Source organism: Triticum aestivum, chromosome 7B (assembly GCF_018294505.1).
Source record: "Triticum aestivum cultivar Chinese Spring chromosome 7B, IWGSC CS RefSeq v2.1, whole genome shotgun sequence".
NCBI classification, from domain to species: domain Eukaryota; kingdom Viridiplantae; phylum Streptophyta; class Magnoliopsida; order Poales; family Poaceae; genus Triticum; species Triticum aestivum.
The window spans coordinates 630,411,308-630,433,117 of record NC_057813.1 but is presented as its reverse complement, the minus strand read 5'-3'; the positions used below and the strand labels follow the sequence as shown (position 1 = coordinate 630,433,117).

At 47.1% G+C, this 21,810-nt stretch overlaps 1 protein-coding gene across 2 annotated transcripts; it reads right to left on the bottom strand.

Annotated features, from left to right (window-relative positions):
* Nucleotides 1-4: 4 nt before the first annotated feature.
* On the bottom strand, nucleotides 5-5,801 carry LOC123156930 (solanesyl-diphosphate synthase 1, mitochondrial). 2 transcript variants are annotated; one of them, XM_044575125.1, is made up of 12 exons: nucleotides 5,507-5,801; nucleotides 4,909-5,004; nucleotides 3,905-3,985; nucleotides 3,699-3,770; nucleotides 3,455-3,586; nucleotides 3,297-3,383; nucleotides 2,870-2,941; nucleotides 2,207-2,292; nucleotides 1,903-2,035; nucleotides 1,723-1,812; nucleotides 588-686; nucleotides 5-498 (listed from the first exon to the last, which is right to left on the bottom strand). In XM_044575125.1, exons 1-12 carry the CDS (start codon nucleotides 5,657-5,659, stop codon nucleotides 319-321), a joined length of 1,281 nt encoding a protein of 426 aa, XP_044431060.1. In that variant the 5' UTR covers nucleotides 5,660-5,801; the 3' UTR covers nucleotides 5-318. The 2 variants fall into 2 exon arrangements, with proteins under 2 accessions (XP_044431060.1, XP_044431061.1); XM_044575126.1 differs by having other exon boundaries at nucleotides 4,909-5,007; nucleotides 5,507-5,750.
* Nucleotides 5,802-21,810: the final 16,009 nt, after the last annotated feature.

Here is a 21,810-nt window from a genome sequence, read left to right as displayed (position 1 = left end):
ATGATTTTCTCAACACAAGAAACAGGTTCCTTTTTACCTCGTATATAATGTTACATACTTCGATTTATAAGGTTACAGTCTTATGATCAGGTTACCATTGCAATCGCCAATCGTGATACTAATACACAGATTCTGCTGCCACCAGTAACTAAAACCACTACAGCTGCGACTTAGGATGATTCCCAGGAATGGTTACCCTGAAGTCTCATCAAATGTTACACAAAACTCGGGCAATGGAAAGAATGCAATGACCAAGGCGTCCAAAATTTTCAAGTGGAACACTACCGCCTTATCTTCTCCACCTTGTGTATAATCTTACTATTTTGTCCTCGTGATGACTCTCTGTGTGATATCAATGAGAGCGCGCCTTGAAATCAGAACATCTTCATCGTCGCTGTCCGGGAGAGCTTCGATGGCTTTGACCGCAAGGTTAACGTGTTCTTGCGCAAGTTCTTTTGTTCTTTCGATTCCCCGGCTCTTCTGAAGGTAGTCCAAGGCCTATAGTTTGCAAGCATGGATGTTATTTCAGGTCACAATATAGGTCAAGACAGCATCCATTCTTTTATTTATATAAAATAACTACTCACGATTTCAACATTTGCAGGATTGTCAAAACCGTGGTCAACGACATCTTGTAGTTGTGGGAATTCTTCCATCGCATATAGCATTGGAGCAGTAATGATTCCCTGCATCATGAATGCCATTATGTAATGCAAAAAAACAAGCGCTACCTGCATGATGACTGGGAGAAACAGCAGGATGTGGTCCTTGTTTGAGGACCGTCTAACTGGATATGCTGGTAATTTCACAAAGTAGGTGATCATAAACAGAAGCAAGTATTTTAATTTTGACACAAGAGCTAAAGGGCAACCTGGTGCATGTAGCTCCCGCTTGCGCAGGGTCCAGGGAAGGGTCCGACCACTTTGGGTCTATAGTACGCAGCCTTTCCCTACATTTCTGTAAGAGGCTGTTTCCAGGACTTGAACCCATGACCTCATGGTCACAAGGCAGCAGCTTTACCACTGCGCCAAGGCTCCCCTTCACTAATTTTGACACAAGAGCTCTCTAAAAAAAAGGGCAGCCCCGTACACGTAGCTCCCGCTTGCGCAGGGTCCGGGGAAGAGTCAAACCACTTTGGGTCTTTTGTACGCAGCCTTTCCCTGCATTTCTGCAAGAGGCTGTTTCAAGGACTACATGTGACCTCATGGTCAGAAAGCAACAGCTTTGCCGCTGCTCCAAGGCTCCCCTTGAGCACAAGAGCTCTTTGTTTACTAAAATTTGCATCTAATTTGCACTGGCTGGCCACATACACAATTAGTTTTGCAAGCAGTAAGGTTCAGAATATCCTTCTTATCTACGTTGTCAATAGTAGATTCTACACTTCTAATATTTTAACTTAATTGCGATAGGTCAATGAAGGCTGAAAGAGAATGCCATTATGCAAGTTTCTCATGTGAGAGTATTCTATCTGTCTGGCATGTGGGTGACAAGTTCAAGACAGTGGCTAACATAATTACAGCAACATGAGCTTTCGTGTCAAGACAAGCAGTCTATGCCGATCAGCCGATGTAGCACTATTGTTAGCCAGCAAAGTTTTGTGTAGATCAGTCCTACTGAGAAACAATCTAAGTAGCTGGCCCTGGGAGGCAAACAGCTATTTCAGATGATGAATACTGTAAAAAAAATATAACAAAAAAAAAAAGAGAGGATGGCTGTTATTACATGACGAATATCAGATAATGAACCCTTCCCAAGTGATGCAGAGGTTCCTGTGAAATCAAGAACATCGTCGATCAACTGGAAGGCTAGACCCTGCAATGATATCGAATTAATCAAGTCGGTGCTTTACAGGATTAAATCAGAAGGGGAAATAATTCCAGAAAAGAGAGATGTTTTACGAACCAGGTTTCGACCATATTCGTATGCAAGCACTGAAACCTCAGCAGTGTGCCCTGCAAGAATAGCAACAGCCTTGCAACTGTTTGATATCAATGATGCTGTTTTGTAGTACGTCTTCTGCAAGTAGTACTCCATACTGCGCATTGTTTTAGAATCGTATCAGAACCAACAAACAATGGCATAAAAAATGGAGAAACCAGAGTAAACAAAAAAAAACAAATATGTCCAAGCATTTTATTCTGCATCTCCTGGTTTTAGGCATTAGATGTGATGAACATTTATTCATGATAGAGAAGCATTATTTAACCTTCGCCGTTGCTCTCTGCTTGTTGACATTTGCATAGTTTCACCAGTAACTAGATGTCCAACTGCAGTTGCCATAAGAGATACCACCTGCATAAGTTAGGTTGATCAATTGAAAGTTTGGTACCATATAAGACTTGCAAGAAAGAGAGCAGGTCAGAACTCCAACCATACAGGACAATCTTGAATGCTAAACCATTAGGATGGATAAGCTTGGAATGGAGAAAACAAGAAAAATGATTCCCTAAGAAATGACACTGACAGCCTACTATTAACTAGCTAAATACTCCAGCATTGAAACAGATATAACAATAAGACCACCCAATAGGTTGCTATGACAAAACAAGTCAGGCTACCCTACTTTGGTAGCAAACAGGACCACCATCTCAGGCATTTGCAACAAATCTAACAGCTTACATCAGGAGGGGGAAAGGAGGTGAACACACAACCACCACAGATTGACGTCTTTATAGGAGTAAAGAAAGCAAGGACATAATGATTATGCCAAGCGGAAACTAAAAGTAATACAAGAACAGACTTGTGTGATACTGATGCTCATCAAACATATATAGTGACCAGCATAAATCAAAACCACTTTAATTTCCGCATCATTAAAACAATTACAGGATAGTACAGCAATCTATCTTAGGATAAATAAATAATGTACCTCTGTATTCCCAAGTGCTGCAAGTGCCACACATGCTCTGGACAGGAGAAAGTCACCAGCCAAAACAGAAAGCTGCACAAAAAAGAGTTTCATGAATACCAATGCCAAAATGATTCTGACTGCAGTACCTCCAAAAAAATTCTTAAAAAATGATGTCCAGGTAAACTTTCCTGCTGTCGTGCAGCACTTTTTACTGGAAGATCAAGCTTTTCACTATGTGCTAACTACTAAAGTACTTCCTCCGTCCGGAATTCGAAGAAATGGATGAAAATGGATGTATCTAGAACTAAAATATGCCTAGATACATCCATTTCTCCAACAAGTATTTCCAGACGGAGGAAGTAATTTGTAGTTCTTAATGTGAGGACCCAGTTGATTCACCTAGTATAAGTGTATACTGAATGTTCAATGGTGTGGCATACAGTACCTTGTTGCCCATAATGCAATTCAATGAAGTGACACCTCGCCTAGTGTCAGCATCATCCAGAACATCATCATGCAGAAGACTTGCGACCTGTAATAGATGTCAGCTTGAGAAACAAAAAATAAAATATACTGGGTATGATGGTCAGGCGCCATACTAACATGGATCATTTCAGTTATCTCGGCAATGTTTTGCTGCCGTGTGCGCAGCTTACTTGCCAATATACTGAAAACTCCAACATCTGTCGATTCTGGTATTGGGAATTTCAGAGCTGATGCCATAAGCAATAAAACCTGCCAATGTAATAAATGCATTCAGTGCACACAAAGTAGATAGGATAGAAAGAAATCATAGAGTAAAGCGATAATGTAATATTGACTAAAAAAAAGGGAGATTAGATGTTACCGTAGGTCGGAATCTTTTTCCCTCAGCTCCTACTTTAAAAAAATATTCAGCAGCTGATTCTAGTTTAGGGACCTGAAAGTACTCACTTAGGCAAATTGGGTATGTTTGACAATGTGGTAATCGCTAGATAAAAGAAACATCCAAACACCATGCCAGCAGCAGCCTAGTACCACAGAGAGTTGACATGAGTAGGATGCACTACTAACCTCAGCAACCACCATGGATCGTAGTCTATTTCCAAGAATCGATAGTTCATCAGCAACCAATTCAAATGGATCCTGTTGTTCCTGGGAGCAAGAAGAATTTTTCTCATCAGGGAACAGCAATACACTACACTTTCCATGACTAGCATTCACGTGCATTAAAAAAAAGTGGATTTCAGCTGTCATTCATTGTTAAAACTGATCATCATTATCCTTCATTACGGACAGCATAATCACATAGCTGAGGGGACCTTCAGCCAGTTTTTCTTCAGCTTCTATGTTGATGACAACATATAGAGAATAACTGGCCAGGGGCCAGGAATATCAAACATACATTTCTCTGATAAAGCGGATAACATCACTTGATTTAAGTTTCAAATTTATGTACAGTATAAATGTATAATGCACGGTTGTCTTGCTAGGCTATAATCTGATTCCATTCCAGGCACAACATATTCCGCTGCATAACAAGTCGATTTATCAATTAGCAACTGAAGGCCCATTTCATCTGATGCATTGACATCCTACTTTTTTATTTTGCGACAAAGAATTAGAATTTGGGTGCATTTAATCTTCATGAAAACCAATGCATATAATAACTCACAGGCAGAGTTATCAAAGAAGAAGTCATTCATAGGGCACAGTGTATCAGCAAAAATGACACATAAATGGGAGCCGTAAGTGGCAACGCTTCACAATCCAATGGCAGCACGTAAGGTGTGGAACTATGCGTTGGTTGTTCAACAGCCTAGTTTTGATATCTATGTTTAATTGCTAGACATGTCCCATATTTCAGTTCATAATAATCAATAATGTATTCAGCTGGCATCTCTGTAGCAGGATATGCCTGTGTTTTTTCCAGCGGTGAATAGTGATGCACAATTAGTTTCTTTATTAAGCTGGGCTCTAGATGTTTGATTGACAAAAGAGGTACAATGACAAGATCATTAACATAACAAACGAGCAGCACAAAGGCAAATCATCAAAAAAATAAAGGGTTCACCTACTTCGGCCCTCGATACCCCATCCTGGCGAGTCTGGCATTGGGTGGCATCATGCAGCCATCGCGAGTTCACGAAAGCAGCTCCTCTGCAACCCACCACCTACTAATCCACACCAAAAGTAGAGAACCTATCAGCATAACAGAAGGCAAATACAATGCACAGTTCAAAAACACGCTGTCACCTAACCGGCAAATCCAATAGAATCGGAAAGTAACACTAAGCTGACCGGTTACTATTCCTGCTCGCCTTAATTCTCTTTACCCTTTTCAGTGTAACCACTATGCAGCTAAGTGACTTACTAAAATCGGTAAAAATAACTCAAAATCATCGGCAGGGTCGAGTTAATGCGCACGCCGACACATCGCAGCTACGAGCACGACTGCAAAGGATTCAGCCGCAGCGCTACACTAGTCGGTGGCATATACACAAACACTTGGCGGGCGGGCAGCTCCGCCGCGGCTACCTGGACGGGCCAGGGCCAGGGCCAGGGCCAGGGTCAGGGCCAGGGCCAGGGCCAGGGAACCGCGAAGCAGGGACCAAACAGGCCGTGCGAGGACCGGCGAGGACTAGGACGGGAGACTAATGCGCGGGGGAGGGGGACCTTGTTCCGAATCTGGGGCGGCGCGGGAGGGAGCCTCCCCAGGAGGGCGCCCGACGAGGAGAAGAGCCTCTGCGCCTGGGCGGCGCCTGGGCCGCCGGTGCCGCCGCCGACGAGCGTGGCGACGCGACGCGCCAGAGCCCACCGCCAGGACATGTCTCTCCCGAGATCGGGGAGAGGGGGCGAGCGGCGGAGTTGAACTTGGAGAAAAAGTCAGACGGGGAAGGGGGCGAGGGGCCGAGGAGGGAAAGAAGGCGGCGGCTAGGCTTTGCTTGCTCGTGTAGTTTGTTGGGGTGGGGGCACCGCGTCGGGGTTGCGTACGTGGACCGTGGGCGTGCTCGGCGTGCCACGTGAGGCTGTGGAATGCGGGGCCAGGAAATCGCCACGGGCGACTCCTCTCTCCCTTGCGTGCATCTCACTAGTTTTCAGCTTCAAAGTCTTGGTTCCCACATCCAAAGCTTTTTAAAAATAATCAGAACTGTTATAAAAATTCACCAAAGGTACAAAACATCTCAAACATAATAAAAATTACAATACAAAACATCACAAACATAATAAAAATTATAAACAAAATTTTGTGACCACCGAACGGCCACTACCGCCATCAGAACGAGCCGCCGACGCGCCGTTGTCGCCGCTCCGCTACCGAAGTCGGCTTGACCTTGCTGATGACAACCAGAAAGTCTTCGTGCACATACCCCTAAGGATCAGCGCTCGGGAGCCACAGTTGTGTGTCGTTGAACCCTTGCGTAAATCTTAAGCTCTGGGAAACAAATCTCGCCACATGACGAGAAACACTAACAGGACACGGCTAGAAACTACGTCGGAGCTCCAACGACTACGTCTAGATGGACAAATTCGAAGAGGACCAAAGCCCGGAAGACAATGAAGAAGCGCACCCAACCGCACAAGTGTTGCAACTGCGAGGACTAGAAAAAACTAACCTAAACTACTAATTGGAGCGAAGGCACCGGAATTCCCCTCCTGCCACTGACCACCATAGCGGCAGGCAGTGGGGAGGTGAATGTACGGGCTCGCTAGTGAAGTTGGGAGGGAGAGTGTGCCCTAGCCACCTAGGGTTACACGAGGAAAACAAGAGAAAGTCGCATCTAAAGTTTTTTCAAACCTGGGTCGTTAATAAATAAATTGTAATTTTTTTAGAAGTGCTTGTCATTAGCTAGATCGAATAAAAGTTGTTTGTATTAATTCCAAAATTCGCTCGAATAAACGTTTTGGTGATATTTAGAAACCCTAAATTGTCATCTATGGAATACTTTTCAAACTCAAAACTTGAGCTCACACCCTTTTGTTAAATTTTGGGTTGGAAATAAATTTCCATAAACTCCAACCAATATTTGAAAACCTAAATTTGAATTTGGAAATTGGTTTGAACCCTAAAGATTTATGGAATAAAATGATATTCCAAAGAATGGTGAGAAATTCAAATATTTAATTTGGGCATAAAAATATTTTTATCAAGTCGTAAATATTATTTTGAGCTTCTAACAATTATTCCCAAAAATTGAAGTGGATTAGATTTTTTGAACCAGTTTAAGAAAAGCAAAAGGAAAATTATCCAAATAAGGCATATATTTTATTTGGCATGAAATTAATCCCCATAAGTCTAAATAATAGGTTTGACATTCTGATAATTTTCCTAACTGAATTTAGATCAATTTTAGATTTTGAACCAATTTAAAATTCAAAAGGGAGTTGAAATCAGAAAAGAAACAGGAAAACGAAAAACAGGCAGCCACACACAACCCAACCACCGTAGCAGTACGCTGCTGTTTTATCTGAGCTGTCAAATCTTCATCTAACGGCCAGCGTAGCGCCCAAAGCCTCTCTCTCCAAGTCGCGTGGCCTGGCCGCGTGGCCTAGCATCAAAACAGGAATTTGGTCCAGGCCAGAAAAGGACACTAATCCCAGTTCTCCTATGAATCGGTACCAGTGGGTGCATCAGTCCCGGTTCGTGAGGCCAGGGCGCCGGCCGGGCATCTGGGGGCATAGGTCCCAGTTCGTCTGACCTCTTCGGTCCCGGTTCCAGACACGGACCGGGACCAAAGGGCCTCGCTCCTATCCCGGTTGGTGGATGGAACCGGGACTACCCGGTTCCAGCCACCAACCGGGACTAAAGAGATGCCTATATATACCCTCGCCCTTCCCACTTTCTCCTCTATTTTTTGGCCGTGTGGGAGGTGTACATGTGTTGCTCTGTTCTCACTTCTATGCATGCACATGAGGTGTTCGATGAAATGCCCGAGCCACTTAAGCTTTCTCCTCTAGCTCCATTTTCCTCAAGATTGTCTAGGTTTGGCGGTCCTCCCGTCTCATCCTCGTCCTCACCGCCGTCGATCGCCCGCGCTGATCTCGTCGCCGGCACCACCGTGGTGAGCATATTGTTCTTATCTTATTTTTAAAAGAAAAAAAATTCTTGCGTGTATGATTTAGATAGATACTTGTATAATTTCCTTACTTTTATTATTGTTTGTTATTATATAGCGCCATAGTTTTGGTGTCAGCCCCCGTCGGCCCTCGTCCCGTCTATGATTCGGATGTGGTATATTATCTTTTATAACTATTTGTTTCATTTAGTGTTTATGGCAATCATGTCGACCAACGTGACATAGATGTTTTTATCTAGGAGGTATGTGAACCGGAAATTCTAACCGACCCTCTTATCGAGAGGTTAAATTTAGTTGGAAAAGAAAATAATTACTTGAAGAAAAAATTGAAAAGAATTAAGGAGGAGGAGATGGAATTGGAGTTGCATGTTGCGGATGTCGTCGATGATCACAAGATCAAGATGGATGCAATGCGCTTGAAGATTAGAAAAAATAGAAAATATGTCATTCACACTGAGGCTTGGTATCATTATGCCATTGGATCAATTGTTACCTTAGTTGCGATTATGATCGCATTTGTTGTTGCATTGAAATGTTTTACATAGTTTAAATGCATGTTTTAATTAGATGCTCTAGAGAGCTATATGTTGTTCAATGAGAACTATGTACGAACTTTATGTATTTATTTTTTCAGTAATAATAATCGATCACTACTGTACTTTGGTTTTAATGTGATGATGAACTTGTATTAATTTGGTCACTTCTCAATTCATGATGTTCTGTAATGGTTTTTGATACACTTAATTATATAATGCACGCAGATGAACCGGCAATGGATGTACGGTGACCGACGCACCTCCGAATACATTGAGGGCCTGCATAATTTTCTCGAAGTGGATGAGGCAAACAAGCAGGATGGTTTTATGTATTGTCCATGCCTTATCCGTGGGAATGTGGAGGATTACTCTAACTTGAAAACCCTCCACGTCCACCTGCTTGAGAAGGGTTTCATGCCACACTCTAATGTTTGGACCAAGCACAGAGAAAGAGGGGTTATGACGGAAGACAACGAAGAAGAAGAGGATGATGAAAACTATCCGCCCCCTGAATACAGTGATACTGCAACGGGGGAAGCTGTAGATCAAGAGGAATCAGACGATGTGGCCGATGATGATCTTCGCCGGGTCATTATTGATGCAAAGAGACAATGTCAAAGTGAAAGGGAGAAGGTGAAGTTCGATCGCATGTTAGAGGATCACGAAAAAGGGTTGTACCCAAATTGTGAACATGACAACACAAAGCTCAGTACCACACCAGAATTGCTGCAATGGAAGGCAGGCAATGGTGTATCAGACAACGGATTTGGGTAGCTACTGAAAATAATGAAGAAGAAGCTTACAAAGGATAACGAATTGCCCGATAGTACGTACGAAGCAAAGAAGGTTATGTGCCCTCTAGGATTGAAGGTGCATAGGATACATGCATGCCCTAATGACTGCATCCTCTACCGCGGTGAGTACGAGGATTTGAACGCATGCCCGGTATGCGGTGCATTGCGGTATACGATCAGACGAGGTGACCCCGGTGATGTTGAGGGCGAGCGCCCCAGGAAGAGGGCGAGCGCCCCTGGTGATGCTCCTATAATACCACGGTTTAAACGTCTGTTCAGAAACAAAGAGGATCGTAAGAAATATGGAAAGTTGAGAGCACCCGTTGACGGGTTGAAGTGGAGAAAAATCGAGAGAAGGTGGGGGACTTTGCAGGTGATGCAAGGAACGTATGGTTTGGTTTAAGCGCAGATGTCATTACTCCTTTTGGGGAGCAGAGCAGCAATCATAGCACCTGGCCCGTGACTCTATGTATCTATAACCTTCCTTCTTGGTTGTGCATGTAGAAAAAGTTCATTATGATGTCAGTGCTCATCCAAGGCCCTAAGCAACCCGGCAACAACATTGATGTGTACCTAAGGCCATTAGTTGAAGAACTTTTACAGCTGTGGAATGGAAAAGGTGTACGTGTGTGGGATGAGCACAACCACGAGGAATTTGACCTACATGCGTTGCTGTTTGTAACCATCAATGATTGGCCTGCTCTCAATAACCTTTCATGACAGACAAACAAGGGATACCACACATGCACACATTTAGATGACACCAAAAGTATATATTTGGGCAAATGCAGGAAGAATGTGTACCTAGGACATCGTCAATTTCTCCCGACCAACCATCAATGTTGAAAGAAAGGAAAGCATTTCAAAGGTGAGGCAGATCACCGGAAGAAGCCCGCCCTCTGTACTGGTGATCACATACTTGATATGGTCAATGATTTAGAAGTAATATTTGGAAAGGGTTGAGGGAGTCCTGGATTAGGGGGTGTCCGGATAGCCGAACTATCACCGTTGGCCGGACTCTTAACTATGAAGATACAAGATTGAAGACTTCGTCCCGTGTCTGGATGGGACTTTCTTTGGTGTGGAAGGCAAGCTTGGCAATACGGATATGTAGATCTCCTACCGTTGTAACCGACTCTGTGTAGCCCTAACCCTCTGTGATGTCTATATAAACCGGAGGGTTTTAGTCCGTAGGACGAACAACAATCATACCATAGGCTAGCTTCTAGGGTTTAGCCTCTCTGATCTCGTGGTAGATCTACTCTTGTACTACCCATATCATCGATATTAATCAAGCAGGAGTAGGGTTTTACCTCCACTGAGAGGGCCCGAACCTGGGTAAAAACATCATGTCCCTTGTCTCCTGTTACCATCCGCCTAGACGCATAGTTCGGGAACCCCTACCCGAGATCCGCCGGTTTTGACACCGACATTGGTGCTTTCATTGAGAGTTCCTATGTGCCGTCGCCATCAGGAAGGATGCCTCATCCCATCTTTAAAGACGGCACCGTTGCCAAAGGAGCATTGGCCATCGGCCAAACTCTCTGGCTAGGGGGTTTTCTTATGACCGCCTGTTCGGCCGCTGCGCCGACGATGACTTCTCGGGTCATCAAAAGCAATCTTCATGTCAACTCGGAACTCGCCGAGCAGTTAGATCCGATGGAGCTCTCCTCCTTGAACGAGCTCTTGGATCGCATCGCCGCCCTGGGAATCGCTACGGATTACGACCAGATTGGGCCTAAAACCGATCTGAGAGAGATTAACTCTCCCCAGGCTACCCACCACGTTGCTGTGGTAGAGGAACAATACGGCGGCCCTTCTTCTATCCTAAGGACTAGCTATGTCCGAATTCCTGACTCCTCCATGCCGGATTCCCGCGGAGGGGAGAACACCACTCAAGCCCTGAACTTAAAGTCAGGCAGTGGGCCAAATTCATCGGACAACGTCCAAGAACTCAAGCTTCCAAGTTCGGAAGCTTCTTGGCCCCCCGAGTCTTAGATCGGACGGAGTTCAGAATTTAACTCCACCCGCCCACCCAAACATAAACGATCTATCCCAAATCCGGCCAGAGCCCACTGAAACAGTACATCATTACTGGGCCAGATTCCTCCTGGTCATGAATAGGATAAAGGACTACCGTGAAGAGGACGCAATTTCATTCTTCTGCATTAATTGCACGGACAAAGGAATCCTCAACGCCGTAAGTCATCGCGAAATTACACGCTTCACCGACTTGGCGTCCATAGTACGAAAGTACTGTGCGATGGAGAGCGCCAGGAAAACCGAAATCAAATTTTGGGATAATCCGGCCTTGAACACAACCCCAGTCCAAAGTAAAAGGGTGCATCATTACCAGGCACCTGAGTCAAATACCAAAAAGCAAAAACCCTTTAAAGGGCATGGAACCGTACTGGAGGGATGGCTCAACGGACCCTGCAAAATTCATAGTACAGAGGGCGCCACACCAACTCATAGCCTTAGAGCATGTTGGATACTACGGCAGGTGGCCAAAAGTGGCGAAGAGCTTCTAGATTCAGAGCACCAGCCCAGCAATACCAGTACGGTATTAACAGTCTTCAAAACTTTTGCATCAAATAATATGCGGAAACGAACAATCCACAGCCTCGCCGAAGTCCACCAGGTAGCAACAATAAATCCATGGAGTGACACGGCTATTACCTTCAACGCCAGCAACGAACCTAAATTCCGAACAGCCCGAGCACCAGCCGCATTGGTCCTCAGTCCAATAGTGGACGACTTTCGCCTTACCAAGGTACTCATGGATGGCGGCAGCGGATTAAACCTCATTTATGAGGAAACCCTTCAAAAAATGGAAATAGACTGGAGCCGCATTGAGCGAAGCAGCGTAACCTTTAGAGGAATAATCCCCAGTAGGGAAGCATGTTGTACAGGAAAAATCACACTGGATGTAGTGTTCGGCACGCCGGACAATTACAGGTCCGAGGAGGTCACATTCCAAGTGGCCCCGTTCAACAGCGGATACCACGCTTTATTAGGGCGGGAGGCATTCATAATTTTTCAAGCTATACCCCATTACGGGTACATGAAGCTCAAAATGCCCGGACCCAATGGAATCATCACTCTTGTTAGTGACCCGGACATAGCACTCCGCGCCGAAAATAAAACAGTCGCACTTGCCCTGGAGGCGCTATCCGAAGCCCTAGCAGCCGAGGAACTCACTGCGCTGCGCTCCACGGTGAACAGGGACGATGTGATACTCGATAAGAGATCCAAGTCCAGCTCTTTTAAACCGGCGGACGAAATAGTCAAATTCTAAGTCCATCCAACGGACCCTACAAAAACGGCCTCCATCGAGGCACAATTAAAACCTGATGTCGACGCCGCACTACGAGAATTCCTACGGGAAAATTGGGATATCTTCGCCTGGAACCCTTCGGACATGCCAGGAATCCCACGCCGGCTGGCAGAGCATAGCCTAAATATCCTAAAAGGATTCAAGCCAGTCAAACAAACTCTTCGGCGCTTCTCCAAACCCAAGAGATAGGCCATGGGAGAGGAACTAGCCAAACTATTGGAGGCCGGATTCATTAGAGATATAAAACATCCGGACTGGCTAGCAAACCTGGTAATGGTACCAAAGAAGGACAAATCCTGGCGCATGTGTGTCGATTTCAAGGACCTTAACAAGGCTTACCCAAAGGATCCCTTCCCTCTTCCCCGCATCGATCAAATTATCGACGCTACCGCAGGGCACGATTCATTGTGCTTCCTCGACGCATACTCCGGCTACCACCAAATTAAGATGGTAGAGCCAGACCAAGCCACAACAACATTCATCACTCCATACGGCCCATTCTACTTCAACACAATGCCCTTCGGGCTCAAAAACGTCGGCGCAACATATTAGCGCATGATTCAGACATGTCTGGCAAATCAGATCGGCAAAACAGTGGAGGCATACGTAGATGATGTGGTCGTCAAATACAAGCATGTCGAAACTCTAGTAGATGACTTGAGGCTCACATTCGATAATCTCCGAGTATATGACATTAAGCTCAACCCGGAAAAATGCGTTTTCGGCATACCAGCCGGAAAGCTCTTGGACTTCATCGTATCCGGTAGAGGAATTGAAGCAAACCCAGCCAAGATCCGAGCTCTGTCACAATTGGATATCCCCAAAGACCTCAAGCAAATACAAAAATTGACTGGATGCGTGGCGGCTCTAAGCCGCTTTATCTCCCGCTTAGGAGAAAAGGCATTACCCCTTTATCGCCTCCTGCGGCGCACCGAACACTTCGAGTGGATGGATGCCGCCATGGCCGGACTCGAAGAAATCAAAGCCGTATTGGCAACAAATCCGGTCCTGGCCGCACCCAATACGGGAGAACCAATGCTATTATACATCATGGCAACCCATCAAGTCGTAAGCACGGTGCTCGTTGTCGAACGAGAAACGGACGGACACAAGTTCCCTCTCCAAAAACCAGTTTACTACGTGTCCACTGTCCTAACTCCATGCAAGTCACGGTACCCGCATTATCAAAAGATAGCATATGCAGTGTTCATGGCATCCCGGAAGCTGCGACACTATTTCCAAGAGTGTTCGATAACAGTAGCCTCCGAAGTACCTCTTAATGACATTATAAACAACCGCGACGCAACGGGCCGGATTGCCAAATGGGCCATCGAGCTCCTCCCGTTCGACATAACTTACAAGCCAAGGCGAGCTATTAAGTCACAGGTTTTGGCTGACTTCATCGCCGAATGGACTGAAGCCGAACTCCCTAAAGAGTACAGCGCATATTCCAATTGGATCATGCACTTCGATGGCTCCAAAATGTTGGCCGGTCTGGGGGCTAGCGTCGTTCTGACATCCCTAACCGGAGATACAATCCAATACGTACTTCAGATAATGTACACGGACTCCAACAATGCAACTGAATACGAGGCCCTTCTACATGGTCTCCGGATGGCAGTCTCCATGGGCATTCAGCGCCTAGAGGTCCGCGGGGATTCAAACCTCGCGATATCCCAAATAAATGGAGATTTTGATGCCAAGGATCCGAAAATGGCAGCTTATCGCAACGCCGTCCTAAAAATGTCAGCTCGGTTTGAGGGGCTTGAATTTCACCATATAGCCCGGGAGAACAACCAGGCAGCAAACGAGTTGGCACGCATTGGCGCAAAGCGCGATGCCGTCCCTCCCAACATCTTCCTAGAGAGGATTTTCAAGCCATCTGTATCATGGGAGGGAGAGTCCGGAAATAACAGCCCGGACCTAACCACACTTCCCCTCACCGAACATTCCGACATAATTGGTGGCTCCGCCACCGAAATAACACCGTCAGCCCACACAATAATGGCAGTCATTGCCCCGTGGACAGAACCATTCCTAGCCTACCTAACTAGGTAGGAACTTCCCGAGGACCAAAACGAGGCCCGCTGCATAGTGCGGTGATCTAAAGCCTATAAGGTCCATGAGGGAGAGCTTTATAAGAAAAGCACAACCGGAGTCCTTCAAAGGTGTATCTCGGAAGAGGAAGGGCGAAATCTTCTGGCTGAAATTCATGCCGGACTCGGTGGGCACCACGCTGCAGCCCGGGCCCTTGTAGGCAAGGCCTTCCGTACAGGATTTTATTGGCTGACGGCCCGGGCAGATACTCAGGACTTGGTCCAACGATGCTTAGGATGCCAGCTCTTTGCTAATCAAAGCCACATGCCATCCACCACCCTCAAAACTATACCCATCACCTGGCCGTTTGCGGTCTGGGGGCTTGATATGGTCGGACCCCTTAAAGGAGGAACCCACAAGCAAAAATACCTACTGGTCATGGTGGATAAATTCACCATATGGATAGAGTCAAAGCCTGTTAAGACGGCCGAATCCGGACCGGTGATAGACTTCATATCAGGGGTAGTACACCGTTATGGTGTCCCCCATAGCATCGTCACTGATAATGGCACGAACTTCACGGCCGACGAGGTCAAACTCTGGTGCAAAAACATGGGCATCAAGCTCGACTACGCTTCAGTCTATCATCCTCAAACTAACGGTCAGGTCGAGCGCGCAAACAGTCTAATCATGAGCGGCATTAAACCCAGACTAGTGCGGTCCCTCAAGGAATCTAGTACGCACTGGGTAGAGGAGCTCGACTCCGTACTCTGGGGCTGCGGACCACGTCGAATCGCACTACCAGATTCACACCATTTTTTATGGTGTATGGCGCAGAGGCAGTTTTGCCCTGCGACATAATTCATGACTCACCTCGCGTGCGCATGTATGAAGAAAGAGAAGCCGAGTTCAATCGGCAGGATAGGTTGGACGCCTTGGAGGAGGAGCGCGACGTGGCAAAGGCCCGTTCCGCATTCTATCAACAGCAGGCTCGAAGATACCAAAGCAGAGAAGCATGGGCCAAAGCCTACAATATTGGCGAATTAGTTCTACGCCTGCCGGACAAGAAAAAGGACAAACTCAAGCCCAAATGGGAGGGTCCCTTCATCCTCGACCAAGTCCTGACCGGCGGCGCGTACCATCTGCGGAACGCATCGGATAACCGATTGGAGCCGAACCCATGGAATGCAGCCTGTCTCCGAAGATTTTACGCCTAGCACCGGACTCAGGGTTCGTTTCCTTCCTCCATCTATATTTTATACTTTAATTGCCCTTTATTTCTCTCCTTCTTCCTCCCTTTTCTGAAGCCATTGAAGGCCCGTTTGCGCACTGTTCGCACACACTTGACGCGTTATCCGTGCTCAATATACCTGGGGGCTTCTTTAACAGAAGCTTATTTCTACGGGCTTTATGCCCAACACATGTGTCACACTTCCTCATGTACCTTTTATTCACCATTATATGCATCGATATGACTTAAGTTTTGGCCAAGCTGGGTTGCCTGGCTCCTGTGCTTACCCCTACGTTCCCGATTGTTCGGCTAGGTGGTAAAGGGAGCACCTCTGCGATTGTTACCGCCGGGTCAGCCGGACGCGTACCTCAGACTGGGTGAAGCCGAAAGCTAGCATTCTTAAGGGAATATTCGGTCGGCGAACTAAAAGACGATTTCTTATTTATCCATTTATCTGCCCCCAGATGTCTTTCTGCTTTTTTCGCAGTCCGGACATGCACTTTAGGGCATGCCTCCCAGGGAAAGGAACCCCTAATGGAACTATTCTCCCTGGAAGATGTTTCTTACTAACCATGTAATATAACATAACTAGTTGGGCACTTGTCTGATAGAGCACCAATGACCCCTACGCCTGGTCTCCACGCATGCCTCGGTTCTTACATAACCGCGAGGGTATTCAGATACACTCCAGACGATAGGGTCCCGAGGTTGAAGCGAAAGGGTCCGCTACGACAAACGATCTACAATCCGGCTAGAAGGCATTTTACATGTCATTTTTTCAAACTGACTGATTGTATTGCTCTTCAATACCATCTAATAGGCTGTTTAGTTTACAGTCCCGCTGGGAATACTTTGCGGCCGACTCTACTTGGCCGTACGCTAAGCTCACAGGGATCTCCTTCCCATCAGGCCCCACATGTCCGACCTCGGCCATGTGGTTTGGGTCAGCCTTCGTGTACCGCGTCTTCACCATGGCCCAGGCCTCCCTGGCGCCTTGATGGCAGGCCAATATCTTCCATAGCCGGAAGTGCCGCGTGCTCCCTGAAGCCTTTCTGCAATCTCTCCAAGGCCTTCGGGTAGGGAGATGGATGGCCACAAGGCCTGGGCGACGTCTCTCATCACCTGCCGAACTCGTTCGTGCAGTTGAAGCAACTCGGGAAGCAGGTCACCCATTGAACCGAGCATTTCCTTTGCAGGACGACATGTGAGCATACCTACAGACATCTTTCTGTTAGTCGACTTCCTCGCCGAGCTCTTCTTTTCAAAAAGCTTGCTCAAGCACTTACTATAAATGCCGCGACGAAGCCGCCGATTCTCCTTAACGGAGTCAGACAGCTGGGCTCTAACATCCTTTAGTTCCTCACCCAGCTTGGTGTTGGCATCTTGGAGATTGTTTTTCTCTTGCCTCACCCTTGTAAGCACATTCTCGCCAGCCTTTAACTGGCGGAGGAGATGTTGCTTGTCCGGATCTAGTCCGGCGCCATCTGCAATATTATTGTCAGACTTATACACACACCGCACTTCACAAACTATTTATCTTTCAAAGTATATGTTACCAGAGGGGGTCTCTGTGGCTCCCCCTGGGGCGGCTAGTGCAGCCTCAAGTTGACTCTTCAAGCTCCTGAGACAGTCGGGTATTCTTTTCCGTAAGATCCTGCATAAAAAATGATCCTTAAATCAGTTCTCCTAACTAATTTTAAGTCTCGGGGGCTACTGGCATATATAACTATCAAATTTCCTCACCCGTATGTCCTTTACATACTGCTCCGTGGCTCTGGCCAGACCATCTTGAGCAGCACGGAGGTGCGCGTCTCCCGAATTGAAGGCGTTCAATGCTTCTTGGGAGAAACACGCGTCACGAAGAACTGTCCAGTGGCGCCTGTGATTCATGGCACTCTCCACCTCAGAGTTGGTGGCAGACAATCTGTCGGCATCCTCTGTCGGAGGATCATCCAATGCACGCCTCGCGCTTACCTCCGTTTCTGGACCCGGCGTTGGAGCCTGGCTGGCGGAGGCTCGCTTGGCCATCTCTCCGGATACACTCCAGCGAGCGCTCTTTTTCCTGAAAGGAGCACCAGTGTTAATATACCTTCTCGGAGTCAATCCTGGGAATATGGTGACATGCCTTACCGTTGCGGCGGCGTTTCAGTCCGGACCGCACTTCTTTTCAGCCTGCTTGGCCGTGCTACCTCTTGTTGGCTAGCCGCCACGGGCTCGGCCTCCCGCCTCGAAGGCACCCCCTGCAAAACACCATTGATATACGATGATCAAAAATAAAGCACGGATGGGTAATTAGCAAGGTCTGGGGCTTCGGTCTCAATTACCTGTGAGGCTGGAAATATTCCGGGGTAGTTGGCCGTAATGGCGACCAAGGCATTGTCAATGCTTAGTTGGTGAAATGCCCCATCAATCAGCTCCACTGATATGTCCGGATCCTCTTGGGAGGCCGGATCGAGGAACCGTTCCGGATCCTCGGGTTGCGGGGGCGGGCTGCTTATATCTTTTATGGCCTGACGCAGTTCCTCCGTCGAACTCACAAAATGAAATATATAACTATGGGAGTACGGATCGGATGTGCGGAAGAGGGGATGTTCATTTACCTAGCTTCGAGGATTGTTCATAGAAAATCCGTTCAATGGACTGACGCGGAGAAAATCCTCCTCTTCCCCCTTGTACAGCACGGACAAAATCTTCACCGGATCGGCAACTGATCCCGGCCCCTTACGGCCATGACGGGTGGCATCATCCTCCCTGTTGAAATCCCACATGGGGTGGCCCCTATACCGGAGCGGCTGCACCCCCCGCATAATGCATGTGGCCATGACACTAATCATGGTCAGTCCGGAATGAGCCAGCAACCTAATTCGGCTCATCAGGTAAAGGACGTCCTTGTTGCTGTTCCTCTGGGGGCTCCGTGGACGCCAACTTAGGCGTTTCTTCAAGGGAGCATTACTGAACTCCGGGAGGCCGGTCCGAACGGGATCGGTAGCGGGGCGTCTTCTATATAAAACCATTCCGAAGGCCAGTCTTCGGACGCCTTCTTTGGGGTTCCGGATAGATATCCGGTCCCGGCGATGCGCCATAGCTCGGCTCCGCCCACTTGATATATTGACCCCTCTTGAGAACGGGGTACGAGGCAGAATAATCTCTTCCACAGCGCAAAATGAGCCTCGAGGCCCAAAAACAGTTCGCAAAGGGCTACGAAGCCCGCGATGTGCAGAATGGAGGCAGTCGTAAGGTGGTGTAGCTGGAGGCCATAGAACTCCAGGAGCCCCTGGAGAAACGGATGTATTGGAAATCCGAGTCCTCTTATCAGGTAAGGGACGAAACATACCCGCTCTCCTTTGGAAGGATCGGGGACGCTCTCCGCTTGTTTTCCACCCTTGTAGGTGGCGAGTCCGGCTCGAACCGGAACCATGAAGGCCGGGGGAAGAAGTCCCTTGGTTTGGAGCGTCACTAGCTTGCTATGCGGGACTGAGCATCTCTTCCAATCCCCAGGCTTGGGGCAGGGAGCGCGAGAGGAGGAGCTGCGTCGACTGTCCATGGTGGAATGGATTTTTTGTCAGAGGCGCTCCGATAAAAGCTTGCAAAGGGAGGATGGTGTGATTCGGATCTAGATCCTCCTCTCTTTTTATAGATAGCTCATCTGCGTAGGTAGGGGGAAAGTGCAAAAATACCCTGGCTTTTCGCATTCGTTCACCGCGTGGAAGACGGCCATTATTGGGCGTGGAAGCCAAGGAGCGCAACATTTATCAGAAGCCGGACACTATTCGACAAGTATATGGAATCTGGAGAAGAACCCGCCTCGCAATGCCGAAGACAATCTACGCGTCGGACTCATCGTCATTGAAGCCTGGTTCGGGGGCTACTGAGGGAGTCCTGGATTAGGGGTGTCCGGATAGCCGAACTATCACCGTTGGCCGGACTCCTGGACTATGAAGATACAAGATTGAAGACTTCGTCCCATGTCCGGATGGGACTTTCCTTGGCGTGGAAGGCAAGCTTGGCAATACGGATATGTAGATCTCCTACCATTGTAACCGACTCTGTGTAACCCTAACCCTCTCCGGTGTCTATATAAACCGGAGGGTTTTAGTCCGTAGGACGAACAACAATCATACCATAGGCTAGCTTCTAGGGTTTAGCCTCTCTGATCTCGTGGTAGATCTACTCTTGTACTACCCATATCATCGATATTAATCAAGCAGGAGTAGGGTTTTACCTCCACTGAGAGGGCCCGAACCTGGGTAAAAACATCGTGTCCCTTGTCTCCTGTTACCATCCGCCTAGACGCACAGTTCGAGAACCCCTACCCGAGATCCGCCGGTTTTGACACCGACAAGGGTCCTGGCGGACTATCTGTTCCGAATGACGCTGAGGGAGGCGCACCCATGTGGAAGAAGACATCTATATTTTGGGACCTACCCTATTGAAAAGACCTAGAGGTCCGCTCTGCAGTCGATGGATGCATGTGACGAAGAATCTTTGCGTGAACCTGCTAGGCTTCTTGGGCGTGTATGGGAAGACAAAAGATACACCGGAGGCATGGGAGGACCAGCAACGTGTGCACGAAAAAGATGGCATGCATCCAAAGCAGTATGAAGGTCCTGTCAGCTACGCTCTTACCAAAGAAGAGAAGGAAATCTTCTTTCAATGTCTTCTCAGTATGAAGGCCCCGTCTGGCTTCTCTTCCAATATAAAGGGAATGATAAATATGGCAGAGAAAAAAAATTCTAGAACCTAAAGTCTCATGACTCTCACGTGATTATGACACAACTGCTTCCGGTTGCATTGAGGGGGCTTCTACTGAAAAATGTTCGATTAGCCATTGTGAAGCTATGTGCATTCCTCAATGCAATCTCTCAGAAGGTAACTGATCCAGAAATCCTGCCAAGGTTAAAGAATGATTTGGTGCAATGTCATGTTAGTTTCGATCTGGTGTTCCCACCATCCTTCTTCAATATCATGACACACGTCCTAGTTCATCTAGTCAATGAGATTGCCATTCTGGGCTGTGTATTTCTACATAATATGCTCCCCTCTGAGAGGTTCATGTGAGTCTTAAAGAAATATGTTTGTAACCGTGCTAGGCCATAAGGAAGCATCCTCATGGGTCATCAAACAAAGGACATCATTGGGTTTTGTGTTGACTTCATTCCTGACCTTAAGACGATTGGTCTCCCTCAATCGCGGTATGAGGGGAGACTGACTAGAAAAGGCACGCTAGGAGCGGACTCAATAATATGCAGAGACATGCATTCTTGGGCTCAAGCACACTACACAGTTCTACAGAATTCAACCTTGGTGACCTCGTATGTCAATGAACACAAGATTATTCTGCGCTCCAAACACCCGGAGTAGTGTGATGACTGGATTACATGTGAACACATCAGGACTTTCGGCAGTTGGTTGCAAACACATCTCATTGGGTTACATGTGAACTCCCACTCAGATAGACATCCCTCTGGTCATCTAAGTGATACATGATCCAAATCGACTAGGCCGTGTCCGATCATCACGTGAGACGGACTAGTCATCAATGGTGAACATCTCCATGTTGATTGCTAATACGTCTCCAACGTATCTATAATTTTTGATTGTTCCATGCTATTATATTACCCATTTTGGATGTTTATGGGCTTTACTTTACACTTTTATATCATTTTTGGGACTAACCTACTAACCGGAGGCCCAGCCCGAATTGTTGTTTTTTTGCCTATTTCAGTGTTTCAAAGAAAAGGAATATCAAACGGAGTCCAAACGGAATGAAACCTTCGGGAGTGATCTTTTTGGAACAAACGCAACCCAGGAAACTTGGAGTGGACGTCAAGAAGCAGACGAGGCGGCCATGAGGGTGCCAGACGCGCCCTAGGGGGGTGGGCATGCCCCCCACCCTCATGGGCCCCTCGTGGCTCCACCGACCTACTTCTTCCTCCTATAAATATTCGCGTACCCTGAAAACATCCA

What these genes read in the sequence shown, in the direction of transcription:
- LOC123156930 (XM_044575125.1), bottom strand. Translation starts at nt 5,659, where the DNA reads ATGTCCTGGCGGTGGGCTCTGGCGCGTCGCGTCGCCACGCTCGTCGGC. An exon ending in AGATAACTGAAATGATCCAT is followed by an intron (nt 3,384 to 3,454) that starts GTTAGTATGGCG and finishes CATCTATTACAG; the next exon opens with GTCGCAAGTCTTCTGCATGA. An exon ending in ATTGCATTATGGGCAACAAG is followed by an intron (nt 2,942 to 3,296) that starts GTACTGTATGCC and finishes TTTTTTGTGCAG; the next exon opens with CTTTCTGTTTTGGCTGGTGA.